The 24,717-nt window shown below is 39.9% G+C and overlaps 2 protein-coding genes and 1 long non-coding RNA gene across 11 annotated transcripts in view; 2 read left to right on the top strand and 1 right to left on the bottom strand.

The window, feature by feature from the left end:
* Positions 1-24,717, top strand: part of LOC147644457 (uncharacterized) — a 97,972-nt gene that overhangs the window by 17,617 nt on the left and 55,638 nt on the right. The window lies entirely within an intron of this gene.
* rsh (Rap GTPase activating protein radish) overlaps positions 1-24,717 on the bottom strand; it is a 100,797-nt gene that overhangs the window by 31,594 nt on the left and 44,486 nt on the right. For 6 of the 8 annotated variants that reach the window (XM_086827578.1, XM_086827579.1, XM_086827580.1 and 3 more), the window contains 6 exons: positions 24,570-24,675; positions 22,928-23,464; positions 21,823-22,772; positions 21,635-21,738; positions 8,760-8,869; positions 8,107-8,272 (listed from right to left, as the gene is read on the bottom strand). In XM_086827578.1, coding sequence (XP_086683704.1) covers positions 8,107-8,272; positions 8,760-8,869; positions 21,635-21,738; positions 21,823-22,772; positions 22,928-23,464; positions 24,570-24,675 — 1,973 coding nt within the window. Of the gene's footprint in view, positions 1-8,106; positions 8,273-8,759; positions 8,870-20,483; positions 21,184-21,634; positions 21,739-21,822; positions 22,773-22,927; positions 23,465-24,569; positions 24,676-24,717 lie in introns of those variants that run through there. The other 2 variants (XM_086827581.1, XM_086827582.1) reach the window with 1 other exon arrangement.
* Positions 375-2,874, top strand: LOC110183503 (uncharacterized). Its single transcript, XM_020951789.2, has 2 exons — positions 375-921; positions 985-2,874. The coding sequence occupies exons 1-2, from the start codon at positions 801-803 to the stop codon at positions 2,391-2,393; spliced, it is 1,530 nt and encodes a 509-aa protein (XP_020807448.2). The 5' UTR covers positions 375-800; the 3' UTR covers positions 2,394-2,874.

Here is a 24,717-nt window from a genome sequence, read left to right as displayed (position 1 = left end):
TCCATGTCCCTTTTGATATGTGTCTCTATCTATATATATATATATATATATATAATATATATATATGAGTGTGTATATGCTATATAGCATATATCGGCGTCGTCCAATGCCTTTGTCCAAGCTTGACGTACATAATAATAATGTCTCCTGCCATCGGTCTGGGCTTGTTTGCCGCTTGTTAAGCTCCCCGCACTTTCCCCATTCTCCCCTGGCCACTTTTTCCCCTCGCATTTTCCTTGCTTTTTGGCCACTTTTTCCCCTCGCATTTTCCTTGCTTTTTGGCCACTTTTCTCGATACCTGAGCAGCTTAATCTGGCTGAAAAGTTGTGCGGAGGATTTGGTTTTATCTTCGAAACAGGCTTGTGATATTTTTTGTGTGATATCTTTTTGAAATATTTGAAATACCTAAGCTAGTTTTAGTTGCTATATTATTTGTGGTTTGCTGCTATCAGCAATAACCTGATGGCACTCGATCTGTGCCTTCTTATCAGCTTCTCGTACTTGCCTCCGATATGAATAATTCGTTACAATGTTTAATTAATTAATTTGGCAATAATTGTTTGTAAAATCAAATAGAAAGTAGCAACTCCGATAGATATTATCTCAAAAAGAAGACAGAGGAACTTATGATAAGATCTGCTCCAAGCGGCGGCCTCGTTAGTTCCGTGATACTACCTGAACAATCACTATTTGTATATCTGTAAATTCTGATACTCTGCACTTAGTGAAATTGTGAATTGTTTAAGTAGTTTGAACAGAAAAGTGTTTTCGTTTAGTTGACGCCCTGCTGGCGATTCGTAATGATGGTTTGTAGTAGACTGCGCTCTTTGAGAACGACCCTTTGCGTTTGTATCCTGGGCAGCCTCTTCCTGGTGCTGCTCTTTCGATTAGTAGAACCTCCGCTACAGGATGACCATAAAGGTATGGAGCTTCTAAAGACCTGGTATAGTCCCACAAATCTCTCAATCTCTTACTCAATCTTAGCCCTCATTGAGGAGACAAGGAAGTGGCGAGCGGAACTAGATCTCCTTCAGCAGCAGAGACAATTAAATTTGGAAAAGGAAAAGCAGCCGCCTGAACCTAAACCGGAACCAGAAATGGATCTAGAGGCTTTATTGCGCAGTAACGAGGAAGAAAACTGGGCTCATGGACGGGAGTGTGCCCCATATCCTCGCTACGAGAACTTGGAGTTCCATAGTCCATACTTTCAGAAGGTGCAACATGAGAATATTACGTACTATCTCTACGGAGCCTACTACGATCGCCGTCCCAGGGTGGCCGAATTGATGATTCTGGCCATGATAACCACCTGTGAGGACTCATATCCGCAAATGTATTGCCAAATGTGGTTCGAGGGTGAAACGCAGCCGGAACTAGTGCCAGTGTATGAAACTAAATTGGCCTGGTATCCCCAATGGGGTCAGGGCGATGGTGTACCCTTTCCCACACTGCTCACCTTCCAGATGCAATCGTCGCGGCAACCGCAGCTGGTGGCCTTGGTCTTTGGCGATGGCTGTGCAGTGCCGCAGAATGCATTGAAGGTAATCCAGCCGCCAGTGCTGGAGCAGGAGGAGAGAAAGGCCCAGCCGCACCTCCGGACGGGAGTTTGCGTTAAATATCTACGCTTCCCCGATGTGGATATATCTGAGCGACTGGTGGAGTGGCTGGAACTGATGCGTCTGCTAGGAGCGGGAAGGATACGGGCCTATGATATTGATCAGTTGCATCCGAATGTCTCGAGGACCCTGGCACACTACACCCGACCCGAGGATGGACTCCTGGAGCTGCGTCCCTATCAATTGTTGATGCCCCCCCTGGAGGGGAAACAGGACCTATTGCGGATGCTGAACGAGGTGGTGCTTTACAATGATTGCTTGTACCGGAGCCTCTACGAATTCGACTATGTGGCCGTAGTGGATGTGGATGAAGTGATCATGCCACTGGGTCGCCTTCGCACCTGGCCAGATCTCCTCGAGGAGCTCGAGGCTGCCGATGTCAACTGTTCGGCTCGTTGTGGCTACTGCTTTAGCAATGTATACTTTCCCAAGGAACTGGCACCGGATCCGAAAATGGAGTCTTGCTTTTACATGCTGGCCCATGTGACCCGGGTGGCTGAGCATTTGGATCCGGGACTGGCGACCAAGTGTCTGCACAACACAGCCTATGCCACGGTGATGCACAATCATTTTGCCATCCAGTGGCGAGAGTCCTGTGGGCCGCAGCACGTCGACGTGGAGGTGGGTCAGATGCAGCATTATCGGCACGTGGATATACCAGAGACGCTGGTGAATCCGCCACCAAAGCTGGACGATAATATAAGGCGTTTCCAAAAGCAGCTCATCCGAAATGTTCGGGCTGTGCATCGCCAGCTGGGCTGGCCAGGAGCCACGTGACCCGGAGGGGAGTAGGTTCTCCTGTATTTTAATTGCTTTCTCAGCCGTACTTTCTCTCTTCTAAGAGGCTTAAGTGGGCGGGACTCCCGGGAGTACGCCCATCCTCCTGGATTTTATTGATAAGCTATGAATATTCCTGGCTAGATTTAGCCACCATTAATTATATATATATATTTTTTTTTTCCTACATGTGTTTATTTCGATGAGAGGTGGAGAATATTATACAATACATTTACAAGAAAATTAAGGGAGATAACAAAAGGAGGTAGCGGAAAAATCGGAAATTATTTAGGTCAGATCTAGATTGCTTTTGGAAATAAAAAACGGGAAATAATCTTGCTCAGGATTGTGAACTTTTATGCATCGAATTTCTAATACGGAAAACAATTTATATAAGTATTATATATGAATTATTTCAATGGTATACTAAATTATATATTGCTTTTTTCATATCTCTATTTAAAATTACATAAAGAACCCCTTATCTCTTCCTCTTTTTTTTTTTTTGTAAATTCCAAGGGAAATTCTATGGCGCTATGCATCTTTTATCTTTGCTCCACTCCATTTTCACAAAATATTTGCACAAATATATATATATTTATATTTTATTGTGGTCTAATTGTCTGTAAAATGTCTTTCTCAGTTTTAATTTCCTTTTAGCAAATTCCCTACAAGCCGCAAGGAGAACGCATTCATTCATATCAATTTGTGAGTGTCCTTTTGTCGTTTTATTATCCCTGGGCCAAAAAATTTAATTTGATGTACATTGCATTGCATTTCTTTGAATGGAAAACACAGGAATTTATGGATGCGTAGCAAAGGAAGGACTGCAGAGACACCTGAAAGCCACATTTTAATTAGTGACAAGTGAATGGGATTTTTGCAAAACATTTCCAAAAGCCTGCATTGAAAGAGGTTTTAGCTTATTTTCTTGATGATTTATTTTTTTGGTCAGTGGAAAAATGTCACTATTTTTTAAATGGTAACAATGAAGTCTCGAAAAGGGACAAATAATTCCAACTGTATGCCTGATTTATACATTTTTGGATTTTCTAATTAAAAAATATACCCAAAGACTTCAGGAGCTCAAGTTTCACTTCGATTTATGTCTGATTACAAGGCTGTGTTTTTAATTAGTGACGAGTAAAGGTGATAGGAAAAGCCTTAATCCCTATGGATCTTAGCCCGAGGCATTCTCAGTGGATTTTTCAATTCGAAAAATGCATCCGAACTTGCCCTCGAAGGCAGCTTTGATGGTTAGTCTGCAGAAATTGCTCATACGCCTCGTTGCCCTTTCGTTTTTCGATAGACTCTGGATCTTTATAACCTTGCAAAGGATATTCTTGCTATTTTCGATAAGAGTTTGTGATCTTGTTTCTTGCCATGTCCAAATATTAATTAAAAATAAAAAGAGTTTTATACTAATTAATCGATATGATAGCCGGGCGCAATTTTTCACTTCAGCTGTGCCTTGTCTTGGCCATAAAATAGCTTTGGGTCATTAATGGCTATTACAACTCCATTTATTAAAAGCCGCACAATGCTGTCTCGCTGGCAAAATTAAAATCATTTTTCACCAAACAAATGAGACACAAAAATGCGTGCTAGAACATATTAAAATATTGCAAAAAAACATAAAGGAAATGGAAACAGAAGAAACAAAAATGGTAGAAGCAGAGCCACCCCCCCACCAAACTCTCTCTGACAAATGAACGTAAAAAGTGCGCGACAATTTTGTTGTTCTGCGGGGCTTTTGAATTTATTATGGCCATGGAATATCTATATATATATACGGGTATATATATATAGATATATATGTGTATATAGAGAGAATGGCCAATACCCCGAAATGTGGCAAGGCAAAGTGACAAATTGATGGTCTGCCTGGCTTTTTACGGCTCTTTTCTTCTTCCCCATCGTCATCTATTCTTGGGCAATATTCTCAAACAATTATCGCGCTAATAATGCATATTAAAATGTAAATGCCCTGGCCAGGTGGGCGTGGTATTCATGGCTAAATTTATGACCAGGCAGAAGATGACAAAGCAATGAATAATAGAAGCTAGATATATACTATAGTCCCCAAATTGGATCTTTATATAGGCATTCCTCTCTGCAGGCAATTAATTATTTATTTTGAGAGCTTAAAGACAAGGCCTAATCTATAATATTTAAATTTTTGTACCAGAGTCCTTCAAGGATATCATTCGCTTGCCGCTAATGGCCCAACTTCCAACTTCCCAGCATCCTGGCAACAGTCACGCGCCCACAGGAGGCTGATGATAATTCGAGACCCTTGAACTGACTTTTCAACTGGGAAACGGATTTGGATTCAGATTCGGATTCGGATTCGCCTTTGCCTTTGGCAGCATATCCTATAGGATTTCATAAATTTAATTGTCACGTACACACATGGATCTAAGATGGCATATAATACGTGTTTATAACTCTGCTGGCGCAATTTCGGGCCATAAACGTGTGCTGCGTGACCTACGTGGCGTATACTTAACGTCGCGGCAGAGCTAAATGATTTATTTAGTGTATTTATTTAATCTATTTGATGACCAGACTCCCTCACTCTCGTTCTCGTTGAGAAATAGTAATAGAAAAGGGGATAATAACCCTGACTCTAAGGTCCTTGCAGTTTCTGTTTATTAAATATTATTTTAAATGTTGTTTTTCGGAGTCGGCTTAGCAAAAGGATTTCCCTTCCATTTATGGCAGTCTGCATAATTTATATATTCCACCCGCTCTCCCTTGTCCCCTTTGACCATTATTGATTGGCAAGCAGGAGCAATTACGGAAACCCATAAAAACACCAACATGAATGAATTATTCAGAGCTCAATCCGAGAACTCGTGAACTTAACAACTTTAAATAGCATTTCTGTGAGCGAGCAAAGGCTCTAAAACAATCAAAGCAAATGATAAACCTAAGGGAAGAAACCGAAAAAATATATAAATAAGTAAAGAATAATAATCAAATTAGAATAATTAGAAATTAAATAATTTAAAGTATTTAAAAATTAAGTACCTAGAATGAATTGGTTATACGGGGTATTTTAATTAAAGTCCAAAGCATAAAAAGCGGTGAAGAAATCATTTCCGACCATATAAATCATATATATTCTTGATCAGCATCAACAGAGGAATCTATCTAGGCATTTAGTAGAGAAACACAATTTTTGACATTTTTTTTTCGAAATTTTATAAGGGGTTACATCATTAAAATTGTCAAAAATGGATAAAAATTTGAATTTTTTACTATTTTAAACCGAGTATGCAGATTTATTAACCTTAAAAAAACCAACATAGAACAGCTTTCCGAATTAAAATTAAAGCATTTTAAACCAAATTATGAGTTATTTTAACTCTGATTTTGCCCCAAAAATTTTCAAATAAAAAAATAGGTAAATATCGGTTAAAAATTGTATTCTATTTAGTTAGAAGCTTAAAATACAGTGAAGGAATCATTTCCGACCCTATAAACTATATACATTCTTGATCAGCATCAACAGGGGAATCTATCTAGGCATGTAGTAAAAAAACAAAATTTTGAAAATTTTTGTCGAAATTTTATAAGGGGTTACATCGTTAAAATTGTAGAAAATTTGAATTTTTTAACATTTGAAACTGAGTATGCAGATTTATTAACCTATTAAAAACTAACATACGAGAGTTTTCCGATTGAAAATTAATGCACTTTTGACCAAGTTATGTTGGATTTTCACTGCAAGGGTATAGGAATTTCGGTTAGTTTTTTGTCTTGTTTAATATTAACTGAAATAGTTTTTGATTTCTATGGAATTTTCCCATTGGAAATTGTCTTGCTTTCCCCTCACACATTTTTCCCCCTTTTTTTCTCTGTGTAATTGAGGCGGCAAGGGAGGCGTGGCTCCTTAGAAGAGCAAGTGCAGCACTCGCTTTCGAATGTGACACGCATCGAATCACTTTACTCAAGTGCGCACTCAATGTCGCTTCGAATGAGCGCAGCTGAGCATTAATACAGGACAAGGAGGAGGAGCTAGAGCAGGAGCAGGAGCAGGAGCAGGACATGGAGCAGGATATGGAGCAGGATATGGAGCAGGAGCAGAACCAGGAGATGGAGCTGGAAAGGGAAAGGAGGAAGCGGATGTGCGATGCGTGTCAAGTTCTCAGTCAGTCGGCTTTTTGCAGTCTCTTGGCTAAACCATTTGCTAGTCATCATTGGTTGTCTTTCTTTTAATTTAAACAATAATTAAGTCCAACAAGGAATCTCTATCTCTCTAAAAAAATGATCATATTAAATAAAATTCAACATATATTAATTGAAATATCCTATTAAAAGCATATTTCAGAACTTCTAAGAAGCATTTATTTTAAAAAAAAGCAATTGCTTGCAAAATTGCATTGAAAAATATGGCCTCAAGTTCTTTGTGAGCTCCTTTAATTAACTTATTTTTCGAAATAAACCTTTAAAATCGTAATTATTTAATAACAAAATGTTATGGCTTCTATTTGATGTCGAATAAGAAGCATTGCCTTGATTCTGTGATTCGTAAGAAATTGCGCATGAAATCGGCGTAGGAATTAAGTCCAGAACGGGACATAAATTATTGCCAGGACTTTGGCACTACCATCACCATCATCATTATCATCTTCGAAGGACATCATACGAAGAGGAGCAATAATATTTAACTGGCCGAAATGGCCTCGATTCGTTTATTTCGGCAATATTGTAATTAAAATGAACGCCAAACGGGCCAAAAGCCAAAGCCAAAGCCCAGGCTTGGCCCCGAAAAGTTTCGTAATAAAAATCCAGTTAATAAACTTTGCATTCCAACTGCGACTGAGTGAATATATACAGATATACATATGTTATATATTAAATACAAACGCATGTGAAAGGGGGAAAACTGATAAATAATGTTAAGAAATGTTTCACGTTCCGGATTTTTCTTTTCAAATTTTCTTGTTTTTGGGATTTTAATTAAATCGTTTTGCGAGCGTTGGGAATAAAAAAAATTAAGGAGAGAGTCAGAGAGGAAATAAAGTAAAATGAAAACCGAATTGAAAGTTTATGTCAGCGAAAAATGGCGGTTCTATCTGTTAGTGTGAGTGTGTGAGTGTGTTTGTGTGTGTGTGTGCGCAACACAACGTCAAATATGTTTGAACAACTTTATTATGCAAAATGCCAAACATTCTCCAACTTGTAGACGTGGCTCTCGCTCGCTTCGCTCTTTTATTTGTTCTTCCCCCCCTTTATTTTTTTCTTCCTGCATCTGCGAGTGTGTGTGTGAGGGGGTGTGTGTGGGGAGGTGTGCGAGTGTGCGCGCAAATCTCATTTGAATTATAATGATGACGCCACGCACACACACACACGGGGCAGAGAAAAAGCGAAATTTATGGAAGGGTTTCGCCTTTTGGTTTTATTTTTTTTTGGTATACGAATAATAAAATATCCTTGATGAAGGCAAAAATGTAACAATAAATCGGGTGATTCGATATATTATTGATTAACGCAAAAGTTATCGAAACGATATCGATTTATCAATATTATGTATCGTTAATCTTCAATTTACATTCAAATAAAGCTACAAAATTTTCCAAAAAACCATCTTAACTTGACAAATGTGCAGGGTACTTTTTTGCACAGGCGGCAAACCCCACCTGATGGACCCGCAGCTTTGGCCGATTTAGCGTTCGCAATGTGCCAAGTACAGTGCGGTACATACCTGAACATGCTTGCGGCGGCAGTGGGAATATCAGCGTGGTGGAGCTCTTCCGCCTGGCGACCGCGCAGCCCAGCGATTGTGGCTTGAAGCTACGCAGCTGCTGCATAAAGTCGGAGCACTCCATCAGGGCCACGTCCGCGAAGTGCAGGTCGCACAGGATCTGGTTCTGTTTAGGAAAAAAAATATATGGGTTAAAAAGGGTTACACTTAAAAATATTATATAAAATATATTATAAAAGTTATGATATTTTATTTCTTCCCATAAAACTCATTCTCTATTTTGTCTCAGTGCTGAAACGAAACACGAAGAAGCTATAGCTTTACGCTTGTATATGTTATATATATTTCCCTCTGTAAATGATTTATTTGGTTATATATATATATTTTATGCCTCCACTTGTCCGGAGATGGAGTCCCTACTCCCCCACGTCATTTGCTCTGTAATGAGTCCAGCTTTATGGTTCTCGAAATGAGCAAATGCATTTCAAATGAGTTGACAGGGGAGGGAAAAAAAGCAACCCACAAAATCACTCATTTTTTGGCGTTCCCTTATTCACTCTCAAGTTAAAAATGTATAGTGTTTTGGGGAATGTAAATAAACCCATAAATTTAGATATTAATTATGGATTTTTTTGTATAGTTTAATAGCTTACCTTAAATCTCCTGGCCCGCTTCTGGTTGGGTCCAGTCAAGTTTAGGCCACAGGAGTTGCATCGCAGACACTCCTCATGATAATGATTGTTGTCATATAGCGGCGAGGGTTCTGCAAAACGGAAAAGAGAGAATGGTTAAAAATTATGCCAGAGGAGGAGTGGGAGTGGAGTCCCCTTTTCATCCCAAAAAACATGGCCATTCATTTGCATGAACATAAGGGGGAAGGGGCACCAGCTGGCTCACGACTCAATTACAAACGGAAATGAGTTTCTAATACAAGCAAATTGCCAAAGGATGGAGGACATGAAATTGTTGCCTGTCGAGTTGATGAATGGCGCCAGAATGGCATACCCTACCAACCGCAGATAGTCTCAGCTGGGAAAGTCCACTTGGAAAATGTATTAATATATATATTCAACTATTAAAACAAAGCTTCCACTCTCTCTCTCCCTCACTTATTTTTGATGTATGTTATAAATATTATTCTATAGGGCATTTGCTGCAGAGTATGTGTGTGTTTTTGGGTTGGGGGTTTCCTTTTTTTGGAACCAGCAATCAAGTGGCTGTAATAATGAGCACGTGTGCCTGGCCGCCTGCTCTTGGCTGTGTCGACACCGGAAATCATAATTAAATGAATCAGGCAAGCGGAAACACATTATGAGCGCTGACAGGCCGAGTCATTGTCATAGCTGTCATCGTAGCCCAAAATTCGAATATATGTATGAATGTACTAGGCAGGAGGCAATCAGCAAATGTGATTCGCATTTCATTAGTTGGCCCAATCCACACTCCTCTTCCTGCCTCTCCATAGAAAAAGGTGGCACTTTGGCATTGTGTATCGTAAAGTCATTATGGTAGAGCTCTTGTGGCCATGTTTCAAGCGGCGTATACGTAATGTGCGATTAAGGACAATTGCTTCCGGATGCCACAGTGCGTATGGGTAATATTTATTTCATTATTGTTCCCTTCTATTATTTTTCCAACTGTTGCTTTATTTAATTCAGGTTTTCTTCTTCTAAAAGTACCCTCAATTGGCTTTAGAAAGTCCTCTTAGCTCTTTCTTTCCTAATGGAGTCTTGATAAATGAGAGGAGACCGCGCAGAAGCGGCCCCCAAAAACTAAAGCAATGAAAGTCAAGGACTGCAGCAGGAGCTGTCCAGGAGCTGGCAATTCGTTGCAGCAATCTGCATCTGCAATCTGCAATCAGCTTTCTGCCGCAAATTGCATTGTCAAAAGCAGGACAGGCAGGGAGTCAGGAATTAAAAGACCCAGAAACAGGTGGAAGAAGAAACTTCAGTTCTCTTTTGGAAAGTAGGTGGGAGCCGGGAGCCAGGATACCTATGATTCATGAAGCAAAACTTTTGCTTTCACACTCTTCACACCACCAAGTTTAATGGGCCATTAAAATCAAAAGTGGAAAACTATTTACGCTGCTTGAGAATTTTAATCAGATGCCGCGGCGCTACAAAATTTGACTAATTGAAAAAGGACAAAATTGAGTCGCATTACTCTCCATATTTTATTGCCCTTGCCAAAGCTGACTTTACTATATACTTTTGCTGAGTTTTCCCACGACTTGGCTTGGGGGAAGACTTCTTCCTTTTCTCATTTGCTTTTATGACAGCTGCCGCATTGAAAAGTTTTGCATCTGCACTTTGCAGCTGCCTCTGGCTCTGGTCCTGGTTCTGGTCCTGGTTCTGGGTATAATATAAATTCATGACTTTGATAAATTACCAACTAATGACCCAAAAGAATGGCAAACTTCTGGTTTTTAGTGCAGAAATCAAGCGTTAACTTTTCAGGGACGGCGGCCTTAGCTATTTGGCTTTTATTGTGCGCTCTGTAAGGTCCTCCCCCCTTGTCCCGCCCATTTCGAAACAATAGCTGCTTAATGGGTCGTGACAGGCGCTCTCTTGGCCTCTTAACCCCCTCTATCCCCCCTTTTAACCCATGTTTCTGGCCACTATTTTGAATGGTTATATTCCCCATAATCCTTGTCATCTGAATGAGGGAGCACATGTTAATCAGCATTGAATATATATATATATATACAAATGTAGTTATATATAATGTATAAGCATTATAAAAATCATTATGACCTTATGACACTATATATTTTACTAAGGAGAGTGAGGTTACACTTGTTTAAGCGGATTTTTCCACTTATACATATATGTATGTTATGTATTATAAAATCTATTTAAGACCTTATGACACTGTATTTCTTCCCCCTTAAATAGGGAACGGTCACACTGGTTATTGCATTCAAGTAACTTCCAAATTGAAAATGCTAGAGAAAAATATAAGAAAAGGGAGCAGAAAATGAAGCTGAAGAGGGAGCACGTAGAAGAAAAGTCGCTGAAAAGGGGGGTCTGTAAAAAGAGATAAATCCAGTGGCGTTGGCTGACAAGGGGGCTACTAGTGTGCAATGTGCACACTAACTTAATTGAGCGTAAGTAATATTGGACCAGGGTGGCACATGAGCACAGCTTCTGCTGTACAGAGAAACCAGTCAACTTCACTGCACTTTCATTAAAGTGGCACAAGGAGAGGACGAGGAGAGAGTGTCCTGAGGATACTTTCGAAACCCCCCACGCAGGGCAAGTGCATTGCCCCTGCATTGGCCGCGGGCAACGGGAAACCCTTCGTTTGCAATCCTGTACTAATCAATTTTTCAACTTTCAATAAAGCCACAAAGCGTTTACAAAATTTATTAATCGCAGCCCTGAGGAATTTTGAAAAAAATACGACTTAAGGCATTATAACACTAAATAATTGGAGCTTGAAAAGAGATACCATAGTTTTGCTGATTTTTTTTACAGTTTTTTGCCTTTCTTTTGCTTGAATTCAGGCTTGGAAGAAGAAAATAATTAATTAATTACATTTTACAAAATCTAGATTGCCATAAATGATATTAATCAACACTAAATCTTTTAATAACTAATTTAAATTTAAAAGCTGAGTTGAGAACTGTATGACATTTGTCCACGAGACACTTTTTGGAAGAATTATGTTCCGGAGAGGAGCTTGTAGGTATTTTTAATTAATATGTTTCGCTATTTATATAATATCCTATTTTACTGGTCATAATTGTTAATTAAATTAAATAAACAGAAAGTACTTTCCTTTACGCACTTGAAAACTATGTGCTTAAGCGTTATCTTTATACCAACTCTATCACTCTTTTGCCATAAACCGCATCTTGGCCAACTGTATATATATATATAGTGGCTATCATATCCCCCCATGGCGTTGGCCAATTAACGCTGACGGTCACCTGTCATTAGCCGTGCGAGAACCACCATCGGTTTGTCGCATTTTGCTGATTATAATGCATGGCAATTAAATGGTAGCAGCATATCATTTTGTCCACAGAGCTGGGCTGCACTGGGCCAGGGGTCATTGAGGGTCAGCGGTGTGTACGTGTGCGTATTTATGGGTCAACCGGGAAAAGAAAGCCACCACAACTACCAAAGCAACACCACTACCCAACGGGGACACCAGGGAGCACACACATGCGATGTACTACAGGAGAAGGGGAGCAAAAATGGGGTGGTAACAGTCGGGGGGAGAGTTTGGAAAAGTGCAGCATTAGCGTGACTTTTTTACGACGCACAATGAGAAATCTGTCATATGGATCCCATGCTGCAGCTGTTTCAGTTGCCAGCTCAGCTCATCTTTTCGAAATCAATAATATAATAAATTCAGCATCAAGTATACCCACTGTGTATCTCTTCTATGAGAGATTAAGAGATGTATAAATAATCCAAAAGAAAGCAGTTTTTGAACAAGTTTTTTCAAGACTGTAAAAGGATATATATACATTTTCCAGCCCCTTTCAGGAGTAGACTTTCCGCCAAATGGCTTTAAGGCTCAGTGCGCACACACCAAGTTGCGAATGAGTTGTGATTAATTTTTCTTCTTTTTGGGGAGCCACAAATTTGATTTATAAACATGAACCGGTCTGCCTCTCTCTCTCTCCCCTCAACACTTGTTGAGTTCGGAAAATGTGCGAGTTGCGTGCCAGACGAGGATAATCGTTAATGGATCGAGTCACACATGTCCAAGTCCTCGAAGGATTTATATATATTAGGGGTAGAGAACAGGGGCATTATATATATATTATAAAACTCTGATTTCCACAATCATAAATTTCTAGCAAATATTTCCGGTCCGTTTTTGTTAAAAAACTTAAATGGAAAATTTGTGGAAACTAAATTCCTTGCTCCCCAGACAGGAATTAGCCGGGTACCTTCTTCTTGGCATTCCCTCAGCTGTCGAAGGATAACAACAAGGAGACGTGTGAATCTATCCCTATCCGTAACCGTATCTAACCTTCGCCCCAGGAGGCAGCAATTTACATAAAAACTTTCCCGGAAAAAGTGTGGAAAAAGTGGAAAAAGCGTATGCGAAGTATGTAGATTTTCTTCCTTATTTTTTTTTTTTGGCACTAAAGTGCAACAAAAGTTAATTCAGTTTTGAAATGGTTTGCGAGCGTGCAAGTTTACCCATATCCCAACCAACACACACCACGCACACTCCCCTCTTTACCATCAGACAAAGGGATGTGTGTGTGTGTGCGTGTGAAAATCTTTTTCTTCTTTTTTTCTAGGGGAAAAACTTGATCAAAACTTTTTTATTTCAGTCAGCTCCCTTTGTCCCGTTTTGTATCATCTTCCTTATTATATATATATATATATATATATTCTTTCTTCTTGCTTTTCTATTTTCCGTGTTCATTTCTTGTGTCGTTTTTTTTTGGAAGCTGCGTGCCAGGTCCTGGCCATTATCCTCACATCCCCGCTCAATCAATGTCAAATGCTCTGTGGTTCGTCCTTCGTCCTCGTTCCTGTTGCCGCAGTTAAATCAGTTGGAATTTTATTGAGTAAACTGTTTTGTAATTATTTTCGTCATGACGATGCCACCACGTCATGCTGCTGCTGCCACACATCCTTGCCATCCAATTAGCAAAGGAGCGACAACATGTTGCGGTCCCACCAGCCTCGGTGTCTCCCTTGGTCCCCCTTCGCGGGGCGAGGATTCGGGTTGGAAAATTGGTCTGCGCTGACAGGCATTAAGTAAAACGAGATTTCTCTGTTTGATTTCGATGGAAAAGGTAATTGGTGTGGCCAGGGTTTAAAGTTACTGTATTGATATTTCATATATATCGAAATGTAATTAAATTTTGTAGACCTTTTCAGGGGTATTGTAATTGTAGTCAGAAGCTTGTTTCACAGTGAAGGAATCATTTCCGACCCTATAAACTATATATATTCTTGATCAGCATCAACAGGCGAATCTTTCTAGGCATGTAAGAAAAAAACAAAATTTTTGTGAATTTTTTCAAAATTTTTTAAGGGGTTACATCGTTAAAATTGTCAAAAATTAATAAAAAAAAGTCGAATTTTTTATCGTTTTAAACTGAGTATGCAGATTTATCAATCTAATAAAAACTAGCATAGGACAATTTTCCAAATCAAAATTAATTTATTTTTGGCTTAGTTACGAGTTTTTTTAAATTTGATTTCGTCGAAAAAATTGCCATATAAAAATATCGTTTCTAAAAATGCTTAGTTATGATTGAATTCCTATTCGATCTTATAATTCCATTGCCAACTGGAATAATACGTATATAATTCTGATATTTAAAATATTATCGAAACGATATTTTATCAGTTCTTTTCCTTTGATAAACATTCCTTATTTATAAATTTGTGTAAACCTCTAGAAAGTGTTTATGACCCTTTAGACTATACAACTTATTAATAAATAAGGCTCATCGTTATAGTTATCGATCTTATATACTGATCAGATATTATCTTTGTAAAATTCCTCTAAACAGTCTATTTGGCCCCTTTAAGACTTTTGTAAGGCTCTCTGATCGCTGTTATCTCTGAGCAGGCAATGAAATGGAATTAGTAATTGACCTTAAAGAGTCCGCCCTATTTATATACGATGTGTGCTGGTGCTGGACTGGCTTATCATGCTCAGGCGGGAATTAATTAAATTCTTAGCGTCTGGGAGCGACTACAGGGAAATGAAAGCAATAACTTCAAACTTCAACGCCGGGACACAGGACACAGAAAACGCCAGGCCACAGGACACGCAGGAGAAGGAGCGGGAGTGGGAGTGGAACTGGGAGACTTTGTAAGCATTGCTGGTTAATGGGTCAGGTGATTTTCTATTGTCCTCGCCGCCACCAACGCCCGTTGTCCTCTTGCCCGCCGGACTGCATGTTTAATCCAAATTACTAAAATACACACACACAAGGACGACGACGACGACGACGACGACGTTGGAGGAGTCCTTTGTTTGTCCCAGTGCCAGTCCTAGTCCCCAGTTCGAGTCCTGGCCATGTGTGTAGGCGTGGCATTGGCGGCATTGGCAGGACGAAGCTTCGTCTTGTCCAGCCTTGTTTGCTGTATTTTAATGAATCTATGAGTCGGCCGTTCTGTGTGCGGTGTTAATTGAGCCAAAGTCAAACATTCTGTCTAACCCCCATCAGCCCCATTTTCCGGCTCCGATCCCCCCCATCCCCCGCTGCTGTTCGGTTCAATTAGTGCGAGCGAGGAGAAAAACGCTTTTCCCCGGTATTTTTTTCTTGTTTTTTCTGTTGGTCTCGGTTTGATTTTCCCTTGCGTGCTTCGGTTTCGCTGTGTGTTAATTTGATTTTATGAAAATAGCCGCAAGAAAATGCCAAAAGGAAACGGTTTTTTGGGTGGGGGAAGTGGGGGGAAAAAAGGGGGAAAACTCATAAATAGAAAGGAAATGCAGGTGCAGTTTTCAACTCGAACATAGAACTAGATTTTATTTAAAAACTTTTGTATGTATATAAGTTTTGATTGAGTTGTGTTTATTAATGGCATCAATTATAGTTTTCTTCCTTAAAATTGTCCCAGTTTTCCACTCAGTTTCACCAGACTAGAAGCTTTTCCTGTGGCCCAAGACTAAGCTGCTTTTCCTTCCCCAAAAAAAGAAAAGATATTGATTTCCTCAAGGCATTAGGTTGACTTATAGCCCGCGGTGCGTACAACGGTGCGTATGATTGACGAAAAGGCGTCGCAATTTGGATACTCCGACACACACACACACACACACTGGGCATAAAAGGGAAAGTATATAGAAGAAAGTAGAAAAGTGAAAGTGTAGGAAGTGGAGGAGGAAAGCGTTGGAATAACAAGAAACAGGCAACAATTGACAGCCACCATCTTGTTTGGCAAATAAACGCGAGCCATTACCACGAAACTAAAATGCTGTCTCAATATTATTATTATTATTATTATTATCGTTTCTATCGTCTCCTGTTTTATGGTTCTCCTTGTTATTTTTCCAAGTCCTTCTCGTCCTTGTGCCTTTTCTCTCCTCCTCCTCTCTCCTGGCTCTGGCTATGTCCTTTTTTATGCGACACTCGTGTTTGACTGTCAAATATTTCAACAGCCCCCCAGAAAGTGACAGCTGTTAATGGCATTATACATTTGTGCGGTGGCCACGCCCCCTCTCCAGGTGGAGTCCATCATCCTGGCCAGCTCGTGCTTCCTGGTTTTCCTGGGTTTCCTTTCGTTTCCTTTCCTTTTCTTCCTTACTCCTCCCTCTCCGCGCAACAATTTGCATTTTACGAGCTAACCAAACGGCTGATTTGAAAACTTTCGAGCTGCCAATTTCGTTTCGAATCGGCGTCAGCTGCTAATTCCTTCGATTACGAACTGTTTTACGAGTGCCACCAGTGCCCATCAATCAGGCGGCCATCAATCAAGGGGTAACAAACCTACACCCTACTAGTCCAAATGCATTCCGCGAATTCTGTGTTTACTTCTTTCTTTTTTTTCGCCGAAACTTTAATTCGATAAATCAATCTTTGGTAGCCGGGCAATCAATTAGGCGCCAAAAACAATTTCTGTGTCTGTGCCATTATTGATGCGTTCATGAAAACATGATATATATATATATAAATAACTGAAAATAAGGGTGGGTAAGGAGCTAAAGCTAGACCTGGTGCCAAAGCTTGACCTTGACGAGAGGTGAGATCCCTGAAGGGCAGCTAAATGGATTGTTTTTTAAGCAAGTGAAAGAATATATTATAAAAAAAATTATGAAATAAATATAGTAAAATCAATAAATAATATAAAAGTTTTTACTCAATCTAATATTCTTTAGCTTAATCTCCTGATCATTGAGCTGTGATACTGCCTTGTGGCATCTATTATAATTAAACTAAAATAAAAAATATGTTTAAAATAATATTGCCTTTTTTGTTATAATTTTTTTTTATTATAACAATAATAAAAGTTGCAATTAAGCCATACTTTTTCAAGGATTATTACCTAACCCGAAGCCTTGAATCGATCCAAATTTGGTAATAAAAGTGTCCCCTCGCTTCGTGTGTTTTTTTTTTTGTTTGGGCTTTGTTTGGCCATAAATTAACATTAATTTCGTTTTTTTTTCTATACCCTTGCAAGGGTACTATAATTTTATTCAAAAGCTTTAAACGCAGTTAAGGAGTCATTTCCGACCCTATAAATTATATACATTTTTGATCAGCATCAATAGGATAGTCGATCTAGCTATGTCTGGCAAAAATGTAATTTTTTTCAAAATTATGAAAATTTTATAAGGGGTAACAATAAAATTTTTAAAACATAATAAAAATTTTTTAAATGTTATCTTTTTCTATTGAGTTTGCAGATTTATTAACCTTAAAAAAACTAACATAGGGCTGCTTTCCAAATTGAAATGAATACTTTTTTGGTTGAGTTGTGAGATTTTTAAATTTTGATATGTCTTAAAAATTGTTATATAAAAATATAGATAAATATCGGTTGAAATCGTATTCTTATTTCAGTCAGAAGCTTATGATATCGTGAAGGAGTCACTTCCGACTCTATAAACTATATACATTCTTGATCAGCATCAACAGGCGAATCTTTCTAGACATAAAGGAGAGAAACTAAATTTTGATAGTTTTTTCAAAATTTTCTAAGGGGTTACATCGTTAAAATTGTCAAAAATTGTTAAAAAATCGAATTTTTTACCATTTTAAACCAAGTATGCAGATTTATTAACCATAAAAAAACGAACATGGGACAGTTTTCCGAATTAAAATTAATGCTTTTTTGACTGAGTTGTGAGATTTTCAAAACTTCAATTTCTGGAAAAATGTGTATATAAAAAATATATGCATTTCAGTTAAAAAATGGTATTCTAATTTTAGTCTGAAGCTTAAAAAGTTATGAAGGAGTAATTTCCGACCCTATAAACCATATATATTCTTGATCAGCATAATCAGGGGAATATTTTTAGCTATGTCAGACAAAAATTTAATTTTTTCAAAGAATTGACAATTTTATAAGGGGTTACATCGTTAAAATTATGAAAAAATTTACAAAAATTTAAATTTTTCTACATTTTATATTGAGTATGCAGATTTATTAACCGATTAAAAACTAGCATAGAACAGTTTTCCGAATCGAAATTAATACATTTTGGCTTAGTTATGGGTTCTTAAAACTTTGATTTTGTCCAAAAATTGTCATCGAATAATATCAATAAATATTAATTCAAAGAATGTGAATATTTAAAGCTCATTAATGCACGATTTTCGTTCTAATCTTATAATTCACTTTCAAATTGAAAGGGTATATAATCTTTGGCTTCTCGAAGTTATTTTCCCTTCTTTTTTGCTCTGGCTGTGTATGTGTATGTGACTGTGTGTGTGTGCGTGTGCATCGTAAAAAGGCAATTATAAAAATTAATGTAATCGATGGGCAGTTGAGATACTAATTGGACTACAGTCCCCACAATTGCTGTTGATAATCCTGTGCGCTGTGCGCTGTATCGTGTCCTTTGATGAACTCCAATTAATGGATTGGCTGGCAAAAGGCAAATATTTAACCCTATTTTGGTAAATTCTAGATGGAAAATATTACTCAATAAATATATATTTCAACGAATGTTGGTTGATGTCCTGCCGATTATCCTTCCACTTGATTGACTCTTTAAAGACGAAAGAGACGGAAGAGACTCGCAGACTAATTGCTTGAATCAAATCAAGAGCTGGAGGAGAGCTTCTTTCTTTTCGCAGCTCACACTCAGTATTAATTAATGAGTCGAGTCCTGGCAGGACATTCAGCGGCAGTGACAGCGACAGCCACTTGGCGTAAATCCTTTTCAGCACTGCGCCGATTGCGCTTAATTGAAGGGCCATGTGGCATGTCCTTACAGGAGGAGGTCGAGGAAGAGGAAGAGGGAGAGCCACTTGAACCGCTCAAGGGTTCTTAATAAACTGATTAAAATTCGCATGCAAATTGTTCATTTCTTTCTTAGTCCCCGAGATCTGTGACTCTGTTTGATCTTTCGGTTAATTAAGACTCGAAAGGAGACAACTTTGGAGCTTAATTATGAGGATCCTTGTCCCGTCCCCCCCAGAAGATATATATATATATATATATTAAAAATTCAAGAGCTAAGCTTTGGGGTCCCACGTGAACTCTGACCTCGATGGTCTGAATCAATAAATTTTGCATTTCAATGCGCCCAAGTTGTTCGCGAAGTCTCAACTTGTTGCACTTGCAGCAGGCTGGAGGGGAAAATGGCAAATGGCAAATGGAAAATGGAAAATGGAAAATGGAAAACGGGGCAAAATGGATACTATACGGCTAAAGAATAATGGGCGAAACGGGAGAGGCCCTAACTGCGACTTAGCCCACTCGATTCGCCTTTCGCATTTCATTCATAAGCCAGAGATAGAGCGAGAGAGTATCTCACGGATACAAAGATACTCCCAACACACACACACACACATTCGGACAGCTGGGCAGACATTGCACTTTCCACTTTCATTCATTAAAAGACCCCGCTCCCCATCTTCCCGAGACCAGGACTTGTGGCTTTCGGCACATATATATTTTTGATGGGGGAGTCTCCAGAAGGTCCTTGGTAGTATTTGCCAGGACATTTCATAGGCTCTAATTTATATAGCTCATAGAAATACAGGCTGGGTCTAAGACTTTTGTAATGCTAATATTCTTTGTGGTCTTATGACACTACATAGAACTCATTTAAACTTTAAAACTTTTTAAAATACTCCAAGTTATAATATTTGTGGTAAAGTGAATAAATATTGATTCAAATCCAAATATTAAATATTATTAAAGCCTGTAAAGTATTTACAAAATTAAATTTAAAATAATATAGGGTTATGACACTGCTTTAGATAATTTATAAACATTTTTTGGTAATGCCTTTAACTAAGCTTGCAGAATAAATTGTTTAAAATTAATATTAAATACAATTTTAGCCCAGAAAGTATAGAAAGTATAATATATATTATATTTATACTATACTATATATTCTATTCTAAACTTTATGGACTAAAATGATTATTAATATAATATGCCGTTCTGACACTCCATGAAATATCAGCTTTATATTTATAAATGTTGCTTCAAAGTATATCTTTAAGAATTAAGTGACTAAAATAAATAGTAAATAATATTTAACCACATAAAGTATTCCCTAAATCGTATATAGTTCCCTGATTATGGCTTTTTGACACTGTTTATATTATTATCAACTATTAGGAAATCTCTGACTAGTCTGTCGGACTTCTTATTTACACATGCAACAAGTAAGACAATCTCTTTAAGAACTTTGGTATTTTCTTTGAAATATTGTTCAGATATTGATATATATTCAGATATATAGATATTTGTGAGATTTATACGGACCGCTGCGACTGCGATTGCTGCGGTTGCTGCTGCTGCTGGCGCTGCTGCTCGATGGCTGGCGGCGACCGCTGCGCAGCGGCGGGGCAGCAACGCCGCCGTCGCTGCCAACGTCAACGTATTCGGCCACGTTGCTGCCTCTCCTTGTTCTTGTTGTTGTGGTTGTTGTTGTAGTTGTTGTGGTTGTAGTTGTTGTTGTCTTTGTTGTTGTGGCAAAGATAATGCTTTGGAGGTTGCTTGCTCGCTCAGCTTAGTTGCAACTTTAAGTCGAAACTCACTCACAAAAATGCAAACAAACTACATACAAAAAAAATCAACAACAAAAAAAATATACAAAAAACAGGACGAAGGTTTCGGATTCAGGAAAAATATACACACACCGACGCGGACACGTACGCACACACACACACACACGGTCGCAGCAACTTATGCGCACTGGGAGAAAAAAGCGCCAGCTTGTCCTGGCATCGCTATCTCTCTCTCCGATTTTTCTGCGTGTACTTTACAGAGTTCCTCGATTCTTTTACTATTTGATTTTGTATGTCTGTATGTCCTTTTAGTTTTTCCGCCGGTTTTTTCTGTTTTTTTTTTTTTTTTTTTCTTATTTCTTTGTTTTCCGTTAGTGTCCTGCGTCCTGCGGCGCTTGTGGCACGTCTGCGTCTGCAACACCGACTGATGGCGCTGCCTCGAGTCGAGTTTGTGGAGTGGACAGGACTTTGAGTGGACAGTCCTGGCAGAGCGCACAGCTGTTTTCATTAACAATCAGCTGGTAGCAGCTTTTGGGGCTGCAACAGGACGGGGGGTAATGCGGAAAAGCCAGGAAAAGCGGAAAAGCGCAAAGCTATGCTAGGCAAAGCTTACAGGAGAAAGCTTTGCAAATCAGGTTGGCAGGACTCGAATATTTTCAAATGGGGGGAAGTACAGAAAGAGTCCTTTTTGTATTTTTGTAAATTAAATCTATTAGTTTGATTCGATTTTGTAGATTTTTAAAGTTGAGAGAACTATATACTTCAACTATGTATAACTAATATTATTCTTGATATGCTTTAAAAGTTTTTCTTGTTAATTATTATTACCAAGGACATTTGAGCCTTTTTTGTCCGCCATTTGGTACTTAATCTAGTCAAAGGACTTTAATCCTTTCTCTAACTCACCTGTCTGTGTGCTGGAGTCGAAAAAAGTGCTGGTGGTTTCCACGGTCATGGTGCCAATGGTGCCATCTATGATCTGGGCCGAGGAGTCGCGTCTGCCACGATAACTGCGGTCAAGGATCAGGGATTATTATCAAATTGTAATCAGTACTTGGTTATCAGAATAATATATTCCCAATAATAATACTCACCGACAGACATCGTCGCTTTGGGAGCTCTGACGCCGGAAGTTCCGGCAACGTATCATCTCCTCGGTGGTCGACTGCCGTCGGAAGCCGCGCGCTATCAGGATCTCCTCTGTGGTGGACTGACGCCTAATGGCCGGCCGCTGGTTCTGCTCGGAAACGGCGGAAACCTGCGGTCCGGGTCGCGAGCAGGGACTGGGATCCCGCGAGGAGCAGCAGCTATTGGAGTCCGGTGACCTGGACGACCTGGCCGCCGCCGAGCTGCTTTGCCTGCGAAGCGTGTGCCTCCTCGGACTGCCATCCCGCTCGTGTGATCTGTCCGGGGACAAGTGTGTCCTCGAGTCCCTGCGACCGCCGCGCGACGCACTGTCCGGCGATAGAGAATCCCGCCGCGATGTCCTCCGCTCACAGTCCTGGTCCGGTGGATCCGGACTTAGAGCTGGCTGAGAGCCACGACGACTGCCGCCGCCTCCACCGGGGAGGCAACCCTCGTCGAAGGCGGTGGCCTGTCGCTGGAGCCGCTGAAGACGCGGCGCTCGCTCTGGACTGACACCGGCCTTGGAGTCACGTCGATTGACCCGGCCGCACTGCGTCTGGGAGTCACGACGACCCTTGGGTGCCGTGGGACTAGTGGCCGGCGGTGTCACAGAGCTGGTGATGATCGTCGGCGGCGGCAGGGCCTGACAGGCGGTATCCACCTGCTGGTGGTGGGCCAGGTGATGAGTGCTCGAATGCTGCGATATCAGGGGCTGGGAGTGATCCGAGCAGGAGCCCGCGGAGCTGGTGCTGGGCCGCTGCTCCTGCCGGAAGTTGGGGAACTCCGGGGCGGCCAGGGAGTCGCGCTTCTTGGTGACCTGATACTTGCCCGGCGGCGGTGGTGTTGTCACCCGTCCGGCCACATTGCTATCGCGCCGACTGCCGGACAGGTAGCTCTCACCGGATCCGCGACGGGAGGCCTGATTATGGATCATGGAGGTCGGAAGAGGTGAGGCAGGCATTCAGGCAGGCAGGTCGAATGAGGTTTGCAGGAAGACATATAGAGAGAAGGGGTTGACTGGCTGGCTGGCTCTCGGGGTGATGGTTTAGGTTCCCCCCCCCCCCAGATACTTACGCTCTTGCTGCACTCGATGACCACGGGCACGGCAACGCCACAGTTGCTCGATCCTGGCTGATCCTCAACTGCTCCACTCTCGCGTCGGTTCCAGTGACGCACAAACTCTGCCGTATTGGATTCGCGTCGCGAACGCATGCTCCGGATTCCAGAGTCTGCACTGGATTCGCGTCGCTTGCGCGGTGCCATGTAGGTGGTAACAGTGCCTCCAGCTCCAGTGCTGGCATCCGTAGTGGTTGAGGTGCGCCAGGGCAGGCTTCGGGCCAGATCGGCCAGCGTCTCGCGGCGATTGAGCTGCGCCTTGGAGCGGGACTGGGACTGGGTCTGCTGCTGCTGCGTCTGCTGGTGATGATGCTGCTGCTGCTGCTTGCTGGCACCGCCGCCGCTCCACTCGCGCAGGATGTCCGTCAGCTGGGCCAGGGAGCTGCGACGCCGACGCTGGAGTCCCGGCGGCGGCGAGGTGCTCGGTGGCGTTGTGATCTGTGCCGCAGAGTCGCGCCTGCCGCCTAGTCGCTGACGAATGGTGGACTCTTCCAGCTGCAATCGGAGAGGTGTTGCGTTATTTATTTTATGATATTTTTATAGAATCTTAAATTATTCATTTTACAGTTTAACTCTCAGTTTTCCTCATTTTTTTTTTTAATTTAAAAAAATTCGTTGAGCTTTTTATACCCTTGCAGAGAGTTATTACGCTATGACCTATAAACTATATATATTCTTGAACAGCATTAACAGGGGAATCTTTCTAGGCATAGTCGGCAAAAATGTAATTTTTTTTAAATTTTATAAGGCGTTACATCGTTAAAGTTGTCGAAAAAATGTGAATTTTTTAACATTTTAAATTGAGTATGCAGATTTATTAACCTTAAAAAAAACTAACATAGGATACCTATCCGAATTAAACTTAATGCATATTTGGATAACTTATCCAAATATTTTTTTATACTAAGATTTTTCCCAAAAATTTTCATATAAAAAATATAAAATATCGTTTAAAAAATGGTATTCTAATTTTAGTCAGAAGCTTAAAAAACAGTGAAGGAGTCATTTCCGACCTTATAAACTATATATATTCTTGATCAGCATCAACAGGGGAATCGATCTAGCTATGTCCCTCAAAAATTTAATTTTTTCAAAAATTTGAAAATTTTATAAGGGGTTACATCATCAAAATTGTCAGAAAAAATTTAAAAAAATTTCTTTTTTATACATTTTAAATTGAGTATGCAGATTTATTAAACTTAAGAAAACAATCAAAGGACAGCTTTCCGAATTCAAATTAATGATTTTTTGGCTGAGTTATGAGTTTTTGAAACTTTTTTTAATTCAAATCTTTGAGGGAATTAAAATTCATATTTTATTATAGAAGCTTTTATCGCTGTAATTTTGTTCTTTATATATTTCTAAAGAAATTAATTAATTTATTGGTCACAAATATAAGCTTTCAGATTAAATGTTTAACTGATTTCAAGGCTAACACTCTGCAAGGTCAATACTGCAATATGTTCTCCACGGAATGAACACTTCATTAAATATTTGTTTGCACTATTTATTACAGTTTTCTATAGTATTTTCTTAATGTTTTTCATTCACTTTTTTTGTTACTATTCAATATATTTTATTTTTGTTGTCGAAAACCCACCTGTTCGCGCACAAGATCGTCCCAGCCGTTGCCGCCCTGCCACACCAAGCCCACCTGGTGCGACATGATGGGCAGGTTGCACACGAAGCAAATGGCTGTCATAGTCCTGTAACGATACAAGGTTCTGGTTAGTAGAATTCCCAATAAA

Source organism: Drosophila serrata, unplaced genomic scaffold, assembly GCF_035046125.1.
Source record: "Drosophila serrata isolate PLE 108 unplaced genomic scaffold, ASM3504612v1 contig_176, whole genome shotgun sequence".
Classification (NCBI taxonomy): Eukaryota; Metazoa; Arthropoda; class Insecta; order Diptera; family Drosophilidae; genus Drosophila; species Drosophila serrata.
Note: the sequence above shows the minus strand (reverse complement) of the source record. Positions and strands in the feature narration are given on the sequence as shown.